At 42.9% G+C, this 22,804-nt stretch overlaps 1 protein-coding gene across 1 annotated transcript in view; it reads right to left on the bottom strand.

The window, feature by feature from the left end:
• The window catches only part of DOCK7 (dedicator of cytokinesis 7), a 108,566-nt gene that overhangs the window by 20,137 nt on the left and 65,625 nt on the right, over positions 1 to 22,804 (bottom strand). The window contains exons 21-37 of the mRNA XM_059822223.1: positions 21,736 to 21,900; positions 20,634 to 20,803; positions 16,633 to 16,725; positions 15,339 to 15,428; positions 14,231 to 14,326; positions 13,987 to 14,127; positions 13,721 to 13,834; positions 12,521 to 12,691; positions 11,600 to 11,739; positions 7,846 to 8,015; positions 7,058 to 7,212; positions 5,959 to 6,141; positions 5,374 to 5,509; positions 4,098 to 4,194; positions 3,635 to 3,652; positions 1,578 to 1,674; positions 544 to 678 (exon numbers count right to left, since the gene is read on the bottom strand). Of these exons, the coding sequence (XP_059678206.1) occupies positions 544 to 678; positions 1,578 to 1,674; positions 3,635 to 3,652; positions 4,098 to 4,194; positions 5,374 to 5,509; positions 5,959 to 6,141; positions 7,058 to 7,212; positions 7,846 to 8,015; positions 11,600 to 11,739; positions 12,521 to 12,691; positions 13,721 to 13,834; positions 13,987 to 14,127; positions 14,231 to 14,326; positions 15,339 to 15,428; positions 16,633 to 16,725; positions 20,634 to 20,803; positions 21,736 to 21,900 (2,171 nt within the window). The remainder of the gene's footprint in view (positions 1 to 543; positions 679 to 1,577; positions 1,675 to 3,634; positions 3,653 to 4,097; positions 4,195 to 5,373; positions 5,510 to 5,958; positions 6,142 to 7,057; positions 7,213 to 7,845; positions 8,016 to 11,599; positions 11,740 to 12,520; positions 12,692 to 13,720; positions 13,835 to 13,986; positions 14,128 to 14,230; positions 14,327 to 15,338; positions 15,429 to 16,632; positions 16,726 to 20,633; positions 20,804 to 21,735; positions 21,901 to 22,804) is intronic.

Here is a 22,804-nt window from a genome sequence, read left to right on the forward strand (position 1 = left end):
TCACTTCACCTTTACAGTAAGGCAAAAGCAGACTCACTGGCAGCACTGGAAGGCAACTCATTTTACCTACCCCCAGAACTTGTTCCTACATCTACACCCTTAGACTGATTTACATCAGTTCCAAAAATGCAGGCTTAAAACTTTGAGCTTTTCTCAGTACACCTACAGAAACTGGGAAATCGCCCAGTAAACCAAATCCATTTTAAGTGAGATTCACACAGCTTACGTTCCACCCGTGCTTTGTGCTCCCTACTGTGTAGGTGCCTCTGCCTGCTTACCACCGGCCAGCTGGAACCCACCCCACACTTGGGCTATGTGAACAGTACCTTTGTGTGCAGCCATCAAACCCAAAGTGCATAAATACAGGTAACCAACCATAAAAACCAGTCAGGTTTTATCAACCCCCAGACCACACTTCCTGAAAATCAGTACTGCACAGAAATACAAATGCTTGGTGAAGTGACCCCAATGCAAAGGAAGAAAACAGTCCCATCCTCCATCAGTGCTGCTCAGGATACATTATAGCATCTGCAGAGAATTCACCTTTGAAACCAAAGCCCTCTGTGTGGCGAAGCAGTGTTGGAGGTAAAGTGCACTTTGGTTGCAGGCCATGCTGTGCAGAAGCACTTTCAGCACCCCACCGAGGATACTCTCTTTGGACTCCGTCACAGAAACAGTCTGCAGTCAAAAGTAAACCAAGAGTTGCATGAGAAAAATTAACCTCCCGTGTGTGTTTGTGTGTGTGTGTGACATAGAGAATAACTCTGCTGAAAAGCCCTTTGGCATGGAGGAATCACCCACTTAGCTGGGCCGGCAAAACAGTCACATTACTCAATCAACCCCCAGGTAATGAAAACCTGACCCAGGCGCTAAAGCTGGTGGAATGATGGTGCTTCCTACCCGATGAGGCTCTGACCTTTGGGGACCTTGTTCTACTAGAGGGCAAGTCTGTAGCTGGCCTCTAAGTAGATTACTCGGTTGCCAGGTGCAACCCTTGGGATTCCCAGGTCTTTCTGCAGCTCAGAGGCAGATCTGGGAAACCTGCTACTGCCTGCTTCCAGCCCGTGCCCAGCTTTCATTTGTATGGAAAGCAGGGGACAAAACTGCCATGTGTCCTCGCTCACCTGTGGGGAGGGAGGAAATAGCTGGGCTGCGCACACAGACCAAGGAGCCTGGAAGCGTTCCTGCACCGTGCAAAGTAAGTACAGGTACAGGAGGCTGACCTGGAATCTAATGACTTGAGGCAGATTGGGGAAGAACTAGAGGAATCGGTTAGAATAGGGCAGGAATTGGCAATTTTTACAGTTCATTACTGAGTTTTTGAACAACCACTTCTTACACTACAAAAAGGGAACAACTTTCAAAAAGACTGAAGGAAGCTAGTGCAATGTAAAACCAGATTGTTACAGGCTGAGGATTAGGAGAGGCATTACCACCCTTCTCGCTGCAGCAGGGGAGTTGAACAGTTCTGACAGCATTCAGGCAGTCAAGAGCAGCAGGAAGATTCTGTTTAACAAACTGCTGCCTGGCCAGGTGATCATAATGCTATTACATCTCTATTTTCTTATTACCCTTACCTGTACAACTATCTCTAGTGTATCCAAAATAATCAGATTCGCTTCCGTTGCAAGATTTCCATCGATAAGTGCCTCATGTTCTATCTCTGCCCTTGATCTAATCAGAGAAAAGAAAGCAATCAAATTACTTTCTGTTGAAGAAGTAGACCTACCTATTTGCCAGTCAAAAATATTTTCACATTAGCAGAAAACCCCCAGTCACTATGCATATATTTATTACTGGACAACACTACAAGGATATTTCAATGCATCCATTAAGAGGACAGGGAGAAAGACTTGGGTTTTTTTACATATACAAACTTACACAGGATTTACGTTCATCATGCTCAGGAGAGATCACGCTACTTTCTGACACTTCGTTACTCTCCCAGGAACGCAGCAACAGTTTAGAATCAAAGTCCAACTCAAAACTGGTTTAGTAGCTTCGTTAGGCATGCAACAGCACAACCAGGAACAGAACATATGGTTTTATGTTATAGGCTATGGACACAAGGTGGTGCTACACGAGCTAGTATATCCGCACTGTGGATCCCAGCAGCTAGACTGGTTGTAGCACAGAGTGCATCCTGTGAGGTGTGATCTTTGTCTGTATATGCTACATTATATTACAGTTCTTGAAGAATATCTTCCTCTTCAAAAAAAAAAACCTACACAATTTTGCTGTTATTTAACAGGCACTCACTTTCCTGGAAAGGCTTACAAAGTTCATACACTCATTCACACCGGTGGCCCTGGGAATTCAACAGCAACCACCTAATTCCAGTGGCATGAGCTGGATTTGGCAAAGATCCAGTAGTATATTTAAAGAGCCCAGCTACTGCCTGCCCTACCACAGGTGCCATCTCCGACAGACTCATGCCAGGCCAAATCACAGCAGGAGTGTGACCCATGGGAACTGACGAAACCCAAGCAAAATACACACCAAAGGGGACGGCAGCTGACTTGGCTCCGGGACCTGTATTGCAGCAACCCTCCCCTGCCACACTCTGCTTCCTCTGGGAGCTGGGTCATACACTCGTTATCTACTCTTCAGCCTCCAGAATATGAAGGCTTGGGGCCTGGCCCTATATAAAATAATACCATCTGCATAAAATAATACCACCTGCAATTAGCTGCGCACAATTCTCAGTGTGAAAAGTCTTGCTTATTAGGTTTCAAAGGGCCAGACTCTACCTACGCATGCAGGACACACTTGCAGTGCCATAGGAGAGGAGTGCGATGGACCCAGGTCACAGTAAGCAAGTATAGGTTAAAAAGCAGGTTTGTAGAATTATCTAAGCAGATTATTTTGTGGGGTGAGATACCATCCTTTGACCATCAAGGTATTCCACAGCTGTTTAAGATGTACGTGAGGTCCTCCTGGGATGAGGAGAGGACTCAGACCCAGTGCCAGCAGTGAACTGATGAGCAAACTTCAGGCCGAATTTTAATCTGGTGTAACTTTGTCCACAGCTCTGGAGTTGCGCCAAGGTGAAATTTATACCTACATCACTTTGTTAGTAGGTTGAAACACACTGGTCATTTGGTTTTCCCAATGCCTCAACAGGACTGGGGTCTTGGACAAAAAGCCACTACTTGACATAACAAGAGATTACGTTCTTGTGTAGGACAAAGCAATTAGAAGCTGTGAAGGTGTACTTTCTACTCCAGGAAGCGTCAGTGTCTTCAAGGGTAAAATTTGGCCTGATCTCCATCTGGGCTCTGAGGACCCCATTCCTCAGTTTCTTCAGAGCTTCACTTGGGCCGAGATTGCTTTCCTAGGATTAGGAACAATTCTTTTGCTGGGAGGATGGAGACTGCAGGTTGCAATTTGAGGAAACAGAAAACGTGCACAGCGAAGCTCAAACACAACTCCTGAGCCCTCCGGATTAAACCACACCGAGAGAGGGAATTTTAAAGGAAATGGGTGTAATAAGCAAAAAGAGTTCATTCCAATCAGCTACACACACACACACACTGAAAACTTCTGCCAAGCATCACAAACAATGCTGTGATGATTGAGTCTGCAGATGTACAAAACGGCAATTTGTAAGAACTGCACACCAACGCTACAGTACCTGGCTGGTTTGTGGCTTCTAAAAGCACAGCACATGTGGAAAAACAATCAAAGTGATGGATTAGGACAGGAAAGGAAAGCGAGCTTTGACAACTCCAGAATGCTCTTATGGAATAAAGGAAATATGACATGAGATATATATGCTATCTGTGAATACTGCTAATGGATCTTCTCTCTAAATTACGGCTTAATACAGGGTTTTAAGAAGGTAATGGATTGTATCAGTCTCTTTAAATCTCATTTTAAAATCTAAGAAAGCAAGGGACAAAGGAGAAGCAAAGAATTAGATAGGGCAGTGTTGGACTAAAAGCTATTTGCACACTGCCAGCCCTCTTCCAAGTGAGGGCCCAAACCTGCCCTCACGAGAGCTAAGGGAACTGCTGCCATTGACCCACGGGGAGAGAGACCCTGCGTTCTCACAGGCACTGTCACATTGTTAATGTAGAAGGATAAGGCAGAGTTACTTGTCAAGCTTTTCTGTGTTTTGACGCCAGTGAGTCATATCCTTTCGCCATCTCAAATTCTCTTGACTTCCAAATGCGCTCCCAGAAGGACTTCTCTCTGCAGGACAACATTAAAACAACAGCAGTCATCTAATGCTAATTTTTTTGCACGAGTAGCAACTCGAGATTTGTTCACAAGTGAGAGGTGACAGCAAACTATGACTTCTTAGAGCCCAAGGCTGTGGCACTCACCCAAGACGTTTACAAGGCCCCTAATTCTGTCACTGCTGAGTGACATGAGAGGCGACTTGCAGCGGTTTTGTATGCAAGAGAGCAATGAGCAACGCAGACCACTTTGTGTGCTGCCACACGCCAGCCCACTATAGAGCTAACGGAATGAAGCAGCTGAGCTACTCAGATCAGGGAGGTAGCTATCAGGGCTGCTAAGAGAAGCACCTTCCTTGGACCACAAAAGGAGCCTGGTGATCCTCAGCGATCTGATACTTCTGTCCTCAACTGGCACATAGTCATGTTCTCAGGATGGTGCTGAGACCCCCTTTCCCACCTCAGTCTTCTATGTCTTTATTCTCACTGCTGGGAGGGCAGGGGAATTTCAAGTAATAAAGGCAATCTGGCCAGATTCAGAAGAAAAATACAAAGGTCCCCCTCTCTCTGATGTGATTCATTAATTATGGCTCTAAAGAATTTATTCAACTTAGCCCACAATAACTGACTCACATGTACCAGGATGCCTGTGGCACAACAGGAGACAAAACCACAGTTCTGATTCGTGTTCTAAACCCTGGGCCATCCTTCCTCCCAAACAACATGAACAGCAAAAATCATCAGAAGGTGCTTGTTACCCAAACTACTGGCTATTTCAAGCCTCATTAAGTTAGCAGAACTATCCAGGCATTTTCAGAGCTATCAGCGCAAGATCAGGCAGTTTGTTTTCCACTCTGATCCTTGCCCAGGACGTACCAGAAGGTGGCTCTGAAAGATGCTACACTGGAAGAAGTTCAGGCAAGAACATCCCATAAATGAGACATGATCACATGCACACAAAAGCAATCAAGTAACAAATAAACTGCCTGTAGATGGAACTTGGGAAAAGTGCAGAGATTTTGCAAACCCAGTGAAGCGTGCTGCAAACTGCAAATAGCTTTTTCTAGGGGCCTCTTTGTCTGAAGATCTCGATGGGTAGTATCCCACACCACAGATGGGTGCAAGTAATCACTGGGGATGGGAGTAGCAGTTTTTGGAAAAAGGGGACAGCACTGAAGACATCTTTACTTACCTAGCTGTCCTCTGCTTCTTCGGACCATTTCCTGCCTTGCCCCTATGCTTCCCAAAATAGCTTCTTCAAGTTTGGCTCTCATGTCTTTCGACTTCTTGAATGTCAGACTGTTCATTCTTTCAAATACCTTCTTGCCCTGCAAGTTTCAAATGAGACCATGAGGGAAGATGCTTTCAATCTGGGATATTTTCTAAGCATTAACAACTCAAAGTATCTTTCCTGTCTAAAGACATACAGCAAGAACGGAATACAGGTTTAGTTGCTAGCTAGATAATCTATCCAGACTCCAGCATCACTACAGAAAACTCTCTTCTTGTTGAACTGCTGCAGTTCCCAGATGAGTGGCAAGCAGCACAAAATGCGTAAGAAGTGAAATGAGGCAGAGGCACTTCTATGGCTAAGAAGTAAATATGGAAAAAGGCTAGAGGTTGCACAGAGAAGTGCTTAGCCTTGGGATTTTGAATACAGGAAATACTTAGGAGAGAGCAGGAAATGCCTTTCTGGAGTCGTGTAAAGGATGGGAGTGTAAAGTTCCTCCGCAAGCCCTAAAAGGAACTTCAGGAGGTTTAAACAATATAGCAGTACCTTGTACTCAAAGCAGGATACGCAAAGATAAAGCAAATCCAGCAGGCGATTGAGCTGCAACACTGACAGGTCTGTGAACCATTTCTGCAAGACACTTTCATCCGCATTCTTGAGCACCCACAGGAGACAGATCAGAAGGCTGCGGCTAGACTCTGTTGAGAAGGTGGAGTGCTGCCTGCCACTCTAAAACAGACAGGTCAAGACATTTGCCACACTGTTATTTCACGTCCAAACACTTCAATCATCACTAAAAGGATCTGTACCAGCTACCGCCCCAGCCTAAATAATTACCAAATAGGAACAGGAGGTGAATAGACATTTTGTACTAACAACCAGGAGATAAACATATCTCCTTCTCAACCCAACAGCTCAGTGGACCCCACAGATAGTAAAGCCACAAGAGTGAAGCAGCAGTTTGAACCAAATAATCACATTATATGAAAGAGCTTCTGTTCAGGCAGCAGCAAACACCCACTTCCCTCAAGATGCCTTTAATAACCTCCAGCAGGTTAACAGTTAAGCAGAGGGGCTCTACTCATTATCTCATGTATGTACCAGTGTCTCACTTTGAGTGCAGGTAAAACCCAGCAAAATGGGGTTCTGATGCAGGAGTAAAGGGAGGAGGAGGGAGAAATGGAAGGGCCTGCCTGCTGCTGGAATCAGGGGGATTCCCTCCCCGTGCAGAGAAGAGGGGCAATGGCCCATTTATGTCTTCAGCTAGGTGGGATTTAGATGTGTTAGGAATTTTTTCTTACGGCTTAGAGCTCATAATCACCATTGCACTTCACAGAGCTTTTATCACATTGTTTCAGAAAAAGAGAATCTTTATCAGAAAAGAGAATTCTCCCACTTTCTGAGGCTTGTTCATTTTTATCCCTGCTTGGCATTTTATTACACCCTCTCTGAAACAGGCACAACAACATGCAAATGTGATTTGTTCCCCCTTGTCTTTCACCTTCTGCCTCCCTGTGTAACACCCAGCTGCAAACTGATTCGAGTCCCTACCACTCGCTGATCAGCCACACAGGACCCGCATGCGTAAATATTTGCTTGTTGACACAGACTGAGGGTCAAGGAATAGGGAGAGATGGCTTTGTACCGATGAGGTGAGTAGAAAACTGCTGGGCCGGGCGAGCTGAGGGACCGACGTTCCTGCGATGGCCATGGCAACTGTCTGGCTTATCATGCTTCCACCCTCGCTTTCATAATCATCAACAGCGACGCAGCTTGGCCTCCCTCGCTGATTGTGACTCTCTGCCGACAAACACGTGCATCTCGTTAATCCCCAAATTCAAAGTTTCTTTCCCCAGCCTCCCTCCACAGTGCTGGTTTCATTGAACTGTCTGGGAACGCAAACTGAAAATCATCACGCCCACGGGGTCCTGCAAGCAAACAGGACCATTATTTGAGGTCATGCAAAGCAGATCAAACAACAATTTTCAAATGCAACCTACACAACCCCAGTATCTAGAACCCTTCTGAAAACAGATCGGGTCCCTTTGAATACGTCACTCCAGATCTTTCCTTGCAGCTTTATTGTGCCATTAAACTCAAAGGATGTAGAAGATGACTCCAAATTCCAAACTATTCCAGATTGGACTCTTTGCACTAATCTGAAATAACCCACCTCCGCCGCTCTTCAGGACACTGCAAAGCACACCTGCAATGAACGGACAGAGCACATACTAAAAGGAAGAGGAGGAACTCTGCTTATCCTTTGGAATTGTTGTGAGAATTGTACAGTAAGTGGGGTGACTTTTTAAGCAGGTCAGAGACATACAGGGAGGCTGGCTATGCATATACAGTTTTGTTGTTTGATTTTAGAGCAAACACACTCAAATCTTGTGAGCAGATGAACATATACTCAATGCACAGAATATAAAATACCTGTAAAGTCATAAAGCTGAGGCACGGTTTCCATGATCACGCCAATCAGAGGTAGATACAGCATTGCCACCCGGGCCTTTACCTGTGGGTCAGCGTACCGCGGATCCGAGTCGTGACTGGACAGTAAATTGTGTACCATATTGATGACCTTCTTATGCAATCCAAATAAACTGTTAAAAGAGAGTTGGGTCACACAGATTGGTTAATATCTTCAAAGCAAACTATACTTTGTAACTAAGTGGCTTAAAAAGAAAAATCCTGGTTTTTATTTTTAACTTCATATAAACTGCCTTTACACATATTTTACAAACGGCTGGCTTTTCATTATGCCATATAAAATGTACAAAAATATCTTGCGGAGGTGCACACCCAATATAATGTGAACACTCTCATATTTTCCATACAAAAACAAAGCCCCAGCTACTGCTATGCTGAAGTATCACGTCTACTAAAGACCGGTAGAAGAAGTTTGGGGAATATGGAAAACAGGGAGAGAAACTTGAGAGGACAGTGGGTTTAGTGAAACTATTTGTTGTGGGGGTTTTGTTTCCATTTAACACCATTTACAGAGAGAAAAGCCCTCCTAAGACAGAACATTGCTTTTATCAAATGATCAGGCAGTTTCTGCTTCAGTTCTCCTACCCCCCATGCAATTATTTAAACAAAACAGTAGACTACAGATCCGTAATTCTGAATAAAACGTGTCAAAGAAATGGAGGGGTAGAAGGAAAACCAGCAAAAACCAGCCTTTCTTATTATTAAGGTGCAAACGATGGCAGGGCCCAAGCACCAACCCCTTTTGCAGGGCAGCCTGCGTAAGCCTACTCGGTGCTCGTGCCTCGAAAACCCAAACTCCCCTGAATCTCTCAAGAACTCGCTCTGCTCCTTTCAATTCCCTCAGCCACCACACAGAGGCAAAACTCTCTCAGAGCAAATAGCAGGTATCTCTGTAGCTATTTGCTTCTGTAGGCAAACCAGGCCAAGAAGACAACTTTACCCCATGCATGAAGCAGCCAAGGAAGCTCATACATTATGCATTAGCAAAACATAAGCTTCAATGTTCAGACCTGAGGTATTAAAACAAGTGTTGAATTTCAGGCAGTATCCACTTTACCTGAAAAGTAGAGTTGAGTTCTGGTTAAAAAAGACTTTGACTGGATTGTTGGGGGTTTAAAATGATTAAAAAGACACCAGTACAGGTTAGAAGGACATTAGCTAGTTGTAGCTACACGTCTTTCCTGTGCTTTTTAATCAAGCCGTAACGAGATCCTACAATTGCTTGTTTGTGTAATTCGTGAGACCCTTAACAACTAGGAAGGAAATGCTTATTTAAGCGACTGGTTCCTTCAGATTAAGGTTAAAGAAAAGTCTTTGTATTATTTTGAAGGAGTGGCACCTGAGTTGTGTTTCTAACAGTTCAAGGGAAACTATCCTGCAGGCCATAGAACCGTATACAGGGGAAACACATCCAAACAAAGCAGCGTCATTCAGACCTAGGGCTACGTGGATTTCTTTTTCACTTTTCCAGAACAGAGCAGGTACTGTGGTGGATCGATCCATAGTGAAGAGGAGGAAATAGAGCCCACTAATCTTTCTAGCTGATAATGCAAAGAATTGATCTCGCCTCCCTCCAACCGTCCCCTCTGGTATCTCAGCCCTGGTCGGAATTTGTGTCAACACCGCACACTTATGGAAAATTGACTTTTGTCACTGAATACTGAGGGCCAAATTCCAATTTTCTCACTTCTGTCCTGCAAGATCAGTCAATATGGACAACATGGGCACTATGAAGTGAGCAACAATAATTATTCTGAGTTAATAACCAAAGCACCACAGCACTGTTTGCAGAGACAATCTGTTCAGGGTCTAGCTGCCTGGACTCACTCTCTGTTCTCCACTTCTGCAACTGTCACATTCAGCTGGCTTGTTTCATCCGCGTTTTGTCTTGTCTTTTAGGCTGCAAGTGCTCCGGAGGAGGACTGTAATGTGCCGTGTTACTGTACAGCACCTAGCACAGAGGGATCTATCTCACGTACCACCTTCAGGCACTGCAGGCTTTTCTGTCCAACTCAATCCAAAGAGCTCTTATAAAATGGGTGAGCTAAAATTCAAAATATTTCGCTAATGGAGCAAAAAGAGCAAGGACAGAACACACTTAAGGCTCTGTATCACCTATCAAGACCTAAGGCAAAGCTCTACCGCGATAAGCAACTAGATGGACATCCCTCTCCACCCCTGCTGCAGGATAATATAACTGGGAACAATCCTGAGCTTTTTCCAATGGTGGCCAAAACATTTTAATGGCAGGCACGTCTGAACCCTCTACTAATAACCTGCTGATGATACTGTATGACTGTCAAAAGTCTTCACAGGCAAGGGAAGAGCAGATCTGAACAGACTGGTTTACTTTATACGGTGGATCTACCAGGGCAAATGCAGAAGGTTGAAGCCTAAGAACAGCTAATAAGCTGCAAACTACAAGTCACTCTGAAAACCAATAAAAAACAAATGCATTACTGGTATCCATCTCCACCAAAGTTCAGGAGCTTTGATCAAAATGCATCTCCAGAGTTGAACTGGTATCAGGGGGCTTTTTCTGTCTAGACAAGGTTTGAGAGAGGAGCTGTTTCCCCAGTGGACACCAGCAACATCATGCTGATGGCTCCTTCGTGCAGCTGGGCAGAGATAACCACCCTGGTCCAATGTAAGTGCTGAGAACAGCAAGGCCAGAGAGCTCAAGAGGCAGGTAGGGGAGAACAGAAAGTCTGTGAAGAACAGGGGCAAAGACGGTCAGAGACAGGACCTGATTTCTAACCAGTAAGCAGGATGTTCCTACGCTACAAAAAGGATTTCTGCAGACAGCGTATATGGGTAAAGATTTGCTGCTTTTTCCATTTCAGGCGTAACAAATGGGACTGCAGTGTGTTATGTGCATAGTCAAGAAAATATTCTAATTTATGGCATCACTTTCTTCCCCAACAGGTAACAGAATGAATGTTTAACTCCTGAGACCTCTTGTTAAAGGGGCAGAATTAACATTGAATCATCAGCGTGTGTCGACTCGGCTGATATTTCTGAGTCCACCTTGAGAAAAACGCCTGTGAGAGAACTGAGGACTGTGGAAGCAATCAATAATTTCCATTGAAACCCATTTTAAAGAGGCAAGGCAGAATATAGCCCTAAATAACACACATAACAGACTGGATGTCAGGACTACAGGCTACACTCCTACTTCAGAAAATTATTTGCTGCACAAGCCAGGCAAGGCACGAACAAACTCTGCATGCTTGACTCTATTTGTCTATTTACATAACCCACAGGGGCCTCATCAATGCATAATTTACGGCTAAAAAGAGCTGGGAGGACCACAGGCGAAATACATTGTAACATTTAAAACCAGCAGCAACAGAGACTTCCTAAATGTTGAAAATTATTTTCTTGTTACAATTGAGAAAAGCTATTTTCCTCTTAGAGCTCCAGCAGTGCCCCTGTGGCAGCTGGGGGCTCCAGCAGGAAACTCTTTCCTTTCTTCCCAGCTGGAAAAATGTGATTGAAATCATGTTTACAGAGTCAGGGCTAAGGAAGTAAGAAATACGAGGGGCAGGGAGAAAGAAGAGGATTCTTAAAGAACTGGTTTCTTATCTTCTCAGCTCACAAATTTAAATCAATTCTGGCCATGCCAGAACTTGCTTTGCATCCACCATTTGCTTGGAATGACAGAAAACTCTTGGGGAAAAAAATTGTAAAGATTTACCCTTCTGCATCAGGATCTAAAATGACAGCCAGTTCTGTTAACACAAGCCCGGCCAAGTAATGCTGTTGGCGGAAAGGCACAGACAATTCAAACATATTTGCAATCTTCTGGTCTTGGACATTTGTGGAGAACCCAGAACTCTGTGAAAAAATCAAGTTTCGGAAGTTGCGTAATGAGGCCCCTTGGAACACAGAGTCAATGTTTATGAAATACATTAGTTTTCAGAATTAAAGACAATCTCACATAAAATACCTTTTCCCTTTTTTGTTTGGATCTAGGCACATCTACTTAGATTACATGCAAGCTCACTAACTCTTCTATGAATTCTGTCTGTTGTTATTGCCTTCCCACCTACAGGGCAGGCCTTAGGGAAGTTAAGCCAAATAATCTTTAAAAGTGGATTAGTTAAACTTTTAACTCAGGTATGGATGTTCTTACTGAGGCTTAAGAAGGTTTTAATTTGACTTAGTTTACGTAATTTTGCCACTAATTAATCCACTTGAACGACACACTTGCTAATTCAAATTACTTTTTCTGAGCAGGCTAGGACTAAGCTACAGTGTGCCAGAAAGATTCTTGTTCTGTAAGAAAAGGGTAACATTGGACAAAGCTTCTTCTTTACTGGCTCGTTTATGTTCATGCATTTGTCCAATATAGGAGGGGACTAGGTCCCTAAGGACAGAAATATGTCTGGTCACTAAGAAGATAGGGATAGGGATATGGGCATTCTTTTTTCAATAATAAAAGATCAAAATAAGTAAAAACCTATGTGGCAGGAAAAACTAATGTCTAAAGAAACACTTCCAACAAATATTAGCAAGCAAACACTGAAAATACAGGTGATACAACTGCCTCATATGATTTAAGTCTCAGAACAAAGCTCAGCTTGCATCTCCATAAAGGAACCTTCTCACAGCATACCTGAGAAGTTGCTGAAGACACAGACGGTGATGGAGATGCAGGCGGTGTGAGCAAGCTGCAGGGTAAATTCAAGGTGACGTAGTGTTCATGGCTGCAAATGATGCGAAGGAAGTCCAGCCTCAAAGATGCCAGGTTACTTGGATTTGTTAAGGAATACAGCTTTGAAGACACCTGGCAAGTTTAGCCCACAAGATTGCAGTTAGCACCAAAACAAAGTATAAATGCAGCCCCAGCCCCTCCTGTCCCACCACTGCTCCCCAAAAAAACTTCCAAAGCAAGAACTGAAGAGCTTGATATCATTAAATGGTCACATCCACATCACTTCTTTGTGCTACAGATTAAACTTCTGATGTGCAGGGGCCATACACATCCCAGCCAACGGCACATATATCAGTACAGATGTATATAAGAGCCATGTATTTATAAGCAAATGAAGAACTATGTGCTTCACATATGACAGCCACATCCTATTGATTTCAGCAGGGAGCTGTGAGAAGCAGGACCACGCAGCATGATGCATTAACAGGTCAAAGATGCAGGTTGGCTAATATACAGTAGGCAACAAAGCTCAAGTGCTATTGCTGTTCTTGCCCCTTATATAAAATGTTTTAGACTCTGCAGCAAAAAAAAGAGTCTAAGCCTAAGCTCCCGATACCTCATCATCTCCTTTGTACACAGTGTCAGCACAGACGTTTGTAGTTAAACAGAAATTTGTGGTTCAAGGTGATTTCCCTGCCACAACATTGCAAATAAGCTTCCCAATGCATAACGTAGGAACCCTCCTTATGGGGGAGGAGACCTTGTATCCTCAGAAGGATGGAAGAGGAGCTTAGTGATCAATATGATCATTCAGGGTCAGCATGTCCTTGAGAGACCCACTGACAAACCATGATAGCCTGAGCTCCCTCACAAAACCTCCTACTAATTTTTGGTTCAATTACTCTGAACGTGGTGAGCAGAGGGAATAATTCATCCTTCCTGCTGCATGTCCATTCACTCAAGGGAGTTACTCCCAATTCACATTTAAGAGTGTAATCAGAAGGGTGTAAACTCTAAATCACCACTGGAATGGCTTGCTTGCTCTAAGAAGACCTGAATAGCAGAATTCTGTGTCCATACTTCACTGTCTGTCCAAAGAAAATTAGAGTAATAGATTATGCTACGGTTCACAGTTAAGTCATAATACTTATCTGCATTCACCTGTTTGTAGCAGGTCTTAATAAGAGCAAAAACAAATCCTCTGTCCATGATAGACAACAGGTCATTGAGGAAAAATGCAAGACTGGTGTTGAGCCTTTCAACCATTTCTGTATCCTAGAAAGAAGGAAGAGAAAAATGGGAAAGAAAATGAGGAGCAGCACAGTCTATGTTTTCAAACAACAATTCTTGGTCTAGACACCAGCAAACATGCAGGAGATCTGGTGCCTGAGCTCTGACCGGGGTTCAGTTTAATTGTTTGCCATTACCTTCTGAAACCGAGAGACTATATCACCAGCAATTGTGCTGACCAAAGCAGTTACATCATCCATGAAACGCTCAGGAAAACGATTTTTTCTTGGCGCATCCAGTTTGTCAGCAAAATACAAATGATGCACCATGCTCTTCACCTATAGGAATATAAATTACAATAAAGTCACTTGCAGTTGTTGCCGTTCGTGTTTTAAACTATGAACCGTAAGACAATAAGCAAGGTGTTTCCAGTTTGCTCACCATCAGCTCGAAGAAGAACCAGGCCTGCTGTAGGGCTGCCTCCCGCACGCTCCCGCTGCACACAACCCACTGTAAGGCCAGCTCTTCATGAAAAAGCTACACAGATTCAAATCCAGAGTTAGCCCGAGCCTCAAGATCAGCTCACAAAACAGTCCGCATGAGAAATGGTAGCACGGTCCATGGGAAGTATGGCAAACAATGAGGTTAAGCAAAATAAATAACTGGGAACATGACAGCAGTGGTGGTGGCATCCCTTAAAGAAATCCCCAACTAACAATGAAGGATGATGTTATGATATGGGATGTGAGAAACGTTTCACAGCATCTTGCTCCAAAATTGAATTTCAAGTGTCAAAAGAGTTTTCCACCCACCCCCCAAAAAAAAAAAAAAGTTTGGTGCTCAAATTAGTTTAGTTTAAAAGTCTACCTTTCTGCCTGGTCTGATTTTTGCAGGAAAAAGGAGTAAAAAGTGGACATATAAAGCGATTTGTACAAAGATGTATATTTACTGTGAGAAAGGACTTAAAACAGTAAGAAAGAAACATGGGGCTAAGAAACAGCTTTTTGATTTCTCTTCTCGGGAGGACCAACCCACAGACTGGCCGCTGTCAGTGATCCATTTTCATTACACAAAAAGTCAGGCATTTTGTCTTTCTGACATCGTTTAGTAGACCTCGTCTCCTCTAAGGGAGTGCACTTCCAAAGTGACTCCCATTCACTTTCTGGAATCACTTTGGATTAACACTTATATAACTGAGTTCACCACACATTAGCCATCTAACACATTATAATTTTGCACACAAGAATGTACCATTTACTTGTCTAGACAGTGCTATTCATGTTTTTTGAAAGCCAGCAATAAACTGGCTCCAAACACTAGGGAAATTAAATCAGACTAGCTACTCCTGATCATTTTACTCTTCCCAATTCAGCTCTGTCAGAATACTTCATATTCACTACAGCCTGGATATTCAGAGGTGTTAAGCAACAGCAGTTCCTAATGACCTCAGAAAAAATCAGGCTATAAATAAAAGAATAGATTGCATCATGTTTTCAGAATGACTTGACCTCCCTGCCCCACAATATCAATTGTCTTCACTGAAATCTACCTTTTTAGTTGGTAATCGTCCTGTTAATGTTTGTAAGAAACTTGACGTCTCAGTGTGCGAAGACATACGATTACAACTTCGATCCGTAGCCTACGGAGTGGAGATGAATGAATGATGACAGGACATTAAAGTTTGCTGTGGATGGGTTTTGCAGCTCAAGGACAATGTACGTTTACAAAAATACTGTTCCAACTGTAGGCTTTTACTGTCTTTACACCTTTTTATGCATTCTCAAACTCTTATTCATTTACAGATCTGGTTTAAACAAAATGACAGTACTTTTAGTTGTTTTAAGACATATAGGCTGTTCAAATAACTGCATGTTCTTATGCACAAAGACACCTAATGCTGCAAAGCATGAAACTTTTTCATCATTGTATTTTATCAACATGCATACGTCAAGGAGGTAATACTTGTAATTTCAGTCCATACCTCTCAATCTACCAGAGACCAAGCACGTGGGGATGTACCCCACAGCGACACTGCTACCGGCACAGGGAATGAGAAAATTACTGACGTTCTGTTTCTGATGGAAATAATTTGCCCTGAGTGCAAGTGAACTCAGACGAAATCTTTCTGGAAGACCGATAAACTTGAAAAGAGGTACAGTTGAGAGGTACGTTCAAGGCAACCATGCAGTGGAACGCAGCAGGCAATGGGGGCTAAATAAATTAAGTCTTTCTGACTGAAGCTGCTGTAAAGTTTTCATACTTTGCAACACAGAACAGAGACAATTGGCCCTAGCAAGTCACTGGTTCCAGCACTCAAATTTACATGTTTTAAGAGAATTTTACATGTGTACCAATTTTGGTTTAACAACATTCCACTCAAACAGTCATGAAGGATTACTTGACGATGAATACTAAATGCTTGATGAAAATGGCAAAATGGTTCACAACATCAAAAGAAATGGCAAACACGGACAAAACTATGAAGCTGTGATGAATGTTCCCGCTTAGAAATGTGCTCCACTTGAAGCTGAAACTAGTGTTAGAGAGAGAGAAAAAAGAAAAGAAAAGCAGTCACAGCATTTACATTTCACAGACCAGCAACCACTGAAATGAAAGAAGGGGACATGTTCACGCATTTGGAGGTTTTTCATGCAGTGTGGTGAGGTGGTAGGGGAGAAGATGCTAATTTATAAAATAAAACTCACAAAGTTTTCAAGGAATAAATAAATAAAGGAAAAAAAAAAATCAAACCACCAAAATCGGAGTATACACTGAAAGGAAGATACTCTACAGGGAAACATCAGGGAAAACAAAGCCAGAAAAACCTCTACCGAAGACACCACCTGTGTTGACTCTGCACTTGGGCTGGGGTTGGATCCCCATGGGGCTGCTTTTGGACCACCAGTGTTTACCCAGGAATTGGAGCGGTCTAAACCCTGGGCATGTAATAGAAAGCAGTTGGGAAAGGAAAGAAATATTACATGTTGCATGCCATACAGTAGTCAAAGTTTAGTCCTTAAAAGCAATCAAACCGGGTACACCGCAAACGCATCACCAGTTAGCACTGTTAAAGCAGCCTGAATTCTCAGGTCTCCCTTGAGACGTTTTAGTCCAGAGAATTATTTCATATCTCATCACACACATATACCACATTAATACTGTCGACAGCTCTGGTCCAACCTTTCCTGTCTGTAGTGCTTGACATTCAAAAAACTTATCCTCCTCCTGAAAAACCCCACTCCTACTTTGACCAGTTTAAACCCATTCACTTCAGTAGCTGGAGCCAGCCCAGATTTACAGTGCCACAGAGGAAAATTGGTGCCCAGATGTGAAAACCACAACGGATGCTCTCTGAGCTTTCCAGCACTTTTAGGGTAGACTGCTTGTTAACCCACTGTTTATAAGCTCTACAACTCCTACAGAAATGCTGAGAAACTTTGAAAAGACTGACTGTCAGCTCTCACAGGGTTTCCTACTCGTGGAATGAAAATCCAGCACCGCTGGTAGGGTAACTCTGTGAACAGGATTTCACATGGACAGTTGGGTGTTTTCTCTGGGCAGTGTGGCAAAGAGAGGAAAGAGCACATACCTTTTCTGGAACCAACCTGCTTTGCCAAGCAAAATATTGGAAAAATCGTCCTGCTTTTTAAAAGCTCAATCTAATTGAGCTCAATCTAATTTGAGTACTACAAATTCTACTCCTGCAATGGGTCATATGGGCAAAATCACTGTGGATCCCTCCTCTCTCTACGCTCCCTTCTCCTCTCAAGACACTCGGAAAGAAGAAAAGGAAAAATTTAAACTTGTGTTTGTCACCCAGGGTGGTCCCAAGTCAGGAACATTCAGTGGGATGCAGTGGACCTTCCTGGGTCCCAGGAACCAGCTCTAATGGAGGCAGTTTTGCAATGCCCCAACCGAATAGCAGTTCCTTATAAATCCCCATATTGGTTTCGACCCTCACCTGAGCGAAAGCTTTCATCCTCATTTTTGTGCCAACTTAGGGCTTTTTCCCAATACATGAAGCAAAGGTGCAGCCCATTTCATCACAGCGATTATCATCAGCTGCAAAGTCCACCGAGCCTAACAATCTATTTCTCTCAGCAAAGAATAATCCACCTCAAGGTTGAACCCAGTGTGAGAGCTGTAACCTGGGATTCGAACCATTAATCCACTGAGCTATCCCCTATGCAGAGTACAGCAATGCTGTAATTTTGCTTAAGATGTCCAATAAAAAAAATACTGAACACACATAAGGAGAGTGTTTTAATCTCAATTACTTTTTGGAAGAAATAAATCAAAGCTCTCTGCCCTGCTCAGACCCATAAACATGCTTTATTTTGCCACAGTGAATTAAAGTCGAGAAGACTTTGCAGAATGCTGAACTAAGCTCATGTCTTGTAAAATCAGGTCTAATTTTGAAAATGCCTTTATCACACTCACGTTTCTGCTCACCAGCTTTCTAATCATGTCATTCTGGTTTTGAGGATAAAATTAAACATATGCCATATTTGCAGAAGGAGAAATCATTTTGTAAAAATCTGAAAAGGGAAAGATTCTTCCCTCTTTGGAAAATAAAAAAGCACAAGAGCTCTTCTTGCTTGGCAGAGTCACTCCAAAGTTCACAAAACTGCTACTAAATTCTGTTCTGTTTCTGGAGTTCGACCTGCAGCCGGATCCGTGCAGGAACGTAACACGCGTTTGTGAAAATCCACTGTCAGAGCAATGAAACTCCACCATCTTTTCTGTTTCTTCCCAGCAAATCTCCAACATTTCAGGAACACTTAAAATGTAAAATCTCATCAAAGATCTTTTTAGACAATATATTTGCTTTAGTAGGGAATAAAATTTACATGACCTCAATTCATAATCGAAGGCAAAATAAGTGACAGACCTAAAACCTCCTCTCTCATGCAAATACACAGAAATCTTCCAAATCCTGTAAAGGGGATGACTATTTGAATTTTCAGAATTAAGTCAGAAGCTGATATAGGGGAGACCTAAAGCATATTTACCAAACCTACAAAATATCTTACATTACAATAAAAAACAATACAAGACTGGACTCCAAAGACTTCCATCAAACAACAAAACACTATTAGGTTTTTTTAAAGCAGAAAGCCTCCCATGATAAGATTCTAATTTGAAGTGCAGGTTCTCTATTTGGGTATATGTGCTTAAGCCATTACACTTGGAGAAACAGAATAGGAATTTTTGCACCCTTTTACCCATTTCAGCATCTCAAGAAGTGTCTCATTTTTGTCTATTGATATTAACAAGCAGAAATAATTATACTCAACCAAAATTCTGTATAGTCAGACTGAGCTTTATTTCTGATCCTCAGACTACCTTAAAGGAAACTCTTCTCTTAACAATTATTCACAGAATAGGTTTTTCTTTAAAGCCTGGAGTACGTCTCTAGAAGAAAATCTCTCTTCATTTTGTATTGTGACATTATTCACTAAGCCAGCACGTGTTAAACTTCTGATAGCCTGTGTAAATTCCATGTGCACATTAGTGCCTATGGCATTTCACAAAAGGTCAGGGTTGTTTAATTAGCAAGATACTGAAGTGGTCTTTAAAATACTTTAAGACTTCTAAGTCCAAACTTTGATGTAAGAAATTATTTGCCTGCCCACACTTCTTCAGCCTCTTACTTGGTTGGCAAATCATGCTGTTATTAATTTTAAATTGGTAACCTCTTTCTCAAACTGTGTTTTTCTTGCTCTTATAAAACCCAGGACCAACCAGTGTCAAGCCTGTCTGGTCAGGCTGATGGCTGTATTAACAAACTTGCTCACTGATCTTCCAAAGGATTGAACGTAACAGCTCCCTGAAAGGGCTCAGAAATTCATCTGTGCTGGAAGAGTGAAGGGTCACAGGTGGGAAATCGTGTCGTCTTGGTGTAAGTTATCAGAGTTTGAAGATTAAAACACGAGAACTCCAAACAAGCTAAGGCACCCCTCTCAGGGAAGGGAATTACCAACACAGCAGATTTGCCCGGCTCATCCCAGGCACAAAACTGAAGCACCCAAACTGGGACTGCAGCAGCTCTATGTACTTGGAAGTCACCAGAGGGGGACAGGCCCTTCTGCAGGAGATGCATGTACTGAGCCCTTAGGAGCCAAAATAAGACCGTGCCAGATGCTCTGCACTAATGTGCCCATGATGGAAAGTCACTTTTAGGTCTGGGGAGTCAGTGTGGGTGCGGAGTTAGCACGCCATAAATTCATACTGCAGCTCAGCTGACTGCACTACGGCTCACTCACTAACCATCCAAAATCCTCTCTGGCCCACGCAGGGATAGTCTAGGACTAGGAATATTCCTGCTGTGTGCAAGATACCTGGCTCTGGACATAGTAGAGAAAGCATCTGAGCAGACTTTAGTGCTGAACACAGAGGAGAAGAGAGCGTTTTCGTTTTGGAGGTAAGAGTGGGACCACAGGGTGGCAAGGTAGGGGATGCAAGGTTTGGGGAGACATAACAGAGCTGGTCAGAGGATGCGGCTGCTGGCCATGTGAGAAGTGAGGTAGGAAAACCATTCTTGTCCTACTAGTCTTGGGGAGACAAGTCCAGAAGGGCTCTTGCCCCTAGCCACCACACTTGTGGAATTAACACTGCCAGAACAGTCTCCAACAAGTCAGAGAGATCAGCAACTATTTTCAAGGACTGGAGTTTCAGTAGTGTTATCAGCAACTGCCAGAAAAAGCCTGAGAAGGGGCCGTTAGTAAGGACATCTTTTCATAGGAAAAAAAAAAAAAAATCACAAAAACTTCCCTGTTATTTCTTTAAAGATTAAATAAAAGATGCTGAAGTTCCTGCAAGACCCTCAGCAGTGCATGCATACCTTACTGCCAATGATCGAGCGAACTTCATCATCTGGCGAGGTGGGGGTCCCAGATATATCCGGGTTGCTGTTGCTGAGGCTCCGTGAGCGGTTCAAGTTAAGGCTTGCCGGTCGGACAGCAGATCGAGCCATGGTGGCATAATGCACTGATCCCCCTAAGCCACCGGGACCTACGGTGGTGTAGGAAAGAACATCCTGTTAAGACCATCAATCAGAGCCTTGATCCCATGCTGCTCACACCAGCCTGATGCAGCAAACCCTTTGGATAACCAGTAGGTCTGGCCCAGAAGGAAATCTTCCCTCTGCCTTCCCCTGCCTGGTTCTCCAAGGCAAGCAGCAGGGAGAAAGGCATGGGATTAAAAAGCTATTTTATCCACTGATCTGTGGCAAGAAGGAAGCTCCCTGTGCATTTAGGCAACCAGTGTGAGGTATGTCTTTAGCTAAAGGGATATTTTCCAGACCTCAGACTTGAAAACCACATAAGGACTGGGCACAGTTTTAAGCATACAACCTTCCCAACACCTCTCAGAGGTTTTCCACTCCATGCAAGAAGCAAGTGCTGTGCACAACAGTCCTTCCAAAGCCTAGTTTTCTGTGCCTGTCATTCACACCATCTCTTCCCCCATGCAGATATATCCCTTGTTCTCAGCAGGGGTGGAATTCATTTGTTTCCCTCCTGTACCCAGCCATGTGTTTTCAAGTATTTCACACTCCTTTGCCAGTGTTTCAACTTTTGCTGGAACTGGATAAAAGTACAGAAGTACTAGTGAAGGAGACTGGGAAACATGACAGGCCAAGAGCGTACCACATCTGTCTAACTTGCCACAGAAAACAAAACTAAAAAACCCCAGTATTTTGCCATAATTTAGCCTCATGGTCTTTCAGCAGCGACACTGTTAAGATCATCAAACAGTTAAATCTCTGACGTGGCTAACTGTAATTAAACTCATCTTGTAAATGGCTACACTGGTCATAGCGAAAGTTAATAACAGGCTTGGCAGGGAACCAGCCATGCAGTTGGAGCTCAAGAGCACCTGCTAGCAAGCAATTTCTCCTTGCTCTTCACAAACTGCGACTTGAAATGAAATGAAAAAAGAGCTACCTGGTGATGGTGAGTTGGGATAGGTATTCGGTAGGCGAAAAACATAATAAATATAGGAAGCAAGAAGGCTGTTTCTGCCGTGCTGGTCCTGGTTTCCATCCAAGTTCTTGTGAAGTCTGTTTATGATTGATGCCATCGCTTCAAAAGATGCTTGGCCCAGGTTAACTGAAAGTAGTAAGTGAGGATTTTGGTTTAGACTGCAGCAGTACCATGAGCAAATCGTAAATGTGCATTTCGTCCACCTTCTAAAGGATAAATGGTGAAGCTTGTTAAGAGTATAGCAAGCATTTCTCATGAAAATCTGAACCTGGTATTTGAACTAGGTCTAATAAACAGCTTGACAGGAAGACAGGTGTTGCAGTGATAAGCTTCCACTTTTATTAATAACAAATTTAATGAATTACGCCTGATTTCTGGAATCAGCCCAACTGTGGTCATCAACTGCAATGGTAACAAGATCAAGCCCTTGTTTAATTGATGGATAATATCCTTTGGATATTTATCATATTTTTCTCAGTTAATTATTTCCTCCAATTAAGACTTAGCCAAAATATAAACTGTATCAAAAAGAACAATTCCATTCTGTTTTGGAAAAAAATCTCTTCTAAAAATGAGCACAGAAATCTACACACAGACCAAGGCAGATATTCTAAACAAACTGGGGATGAAGCTGACAGGAGTTGGAGACTGTAAATCTTAGTTTTTTTAAAAAGTAGACACTAATGTCCTCAATGCTTCATATGGACAAACTAAACCAATACAGAACATCTGAAGAGTGAAAGAGCTTTAAAATATAAAATAAAAATTCAAGCAAAATTCTTCCCCAGAAAGATAACCTTTCTAAAATAAATCATTGCTATTTTTAAAGCAGTCTTAAACACCTATATTACACCACATCCAAACTCAAGTTTCCTACAAAAAAAATCCCAACTGCTATTTTAAATACTAAGGAGCTAATCCTGACTTCCACTTGCGATTTTTTGTACTGCCAGAGCATAGCCCTAAACAGGGAGCAAAAGGAAGGATTATTCATGCTGACAGTATCAGATCCACAATAGCTAGAGGAACA

Source organism: Gavia stellata, chromosome 10 (assembly GCF_030936135.1).
Source record: "Gavia stellata isolate bGavSte3 chromosome 10, bGavSte3.hap2, whole genome shotgun sequence".
Taxonomy (NCBI): Eukaryota; Metazoa; Chordata; class Aves; order Gaviiformes; family Gaviidae; genus Gavia; species Gavia stellata.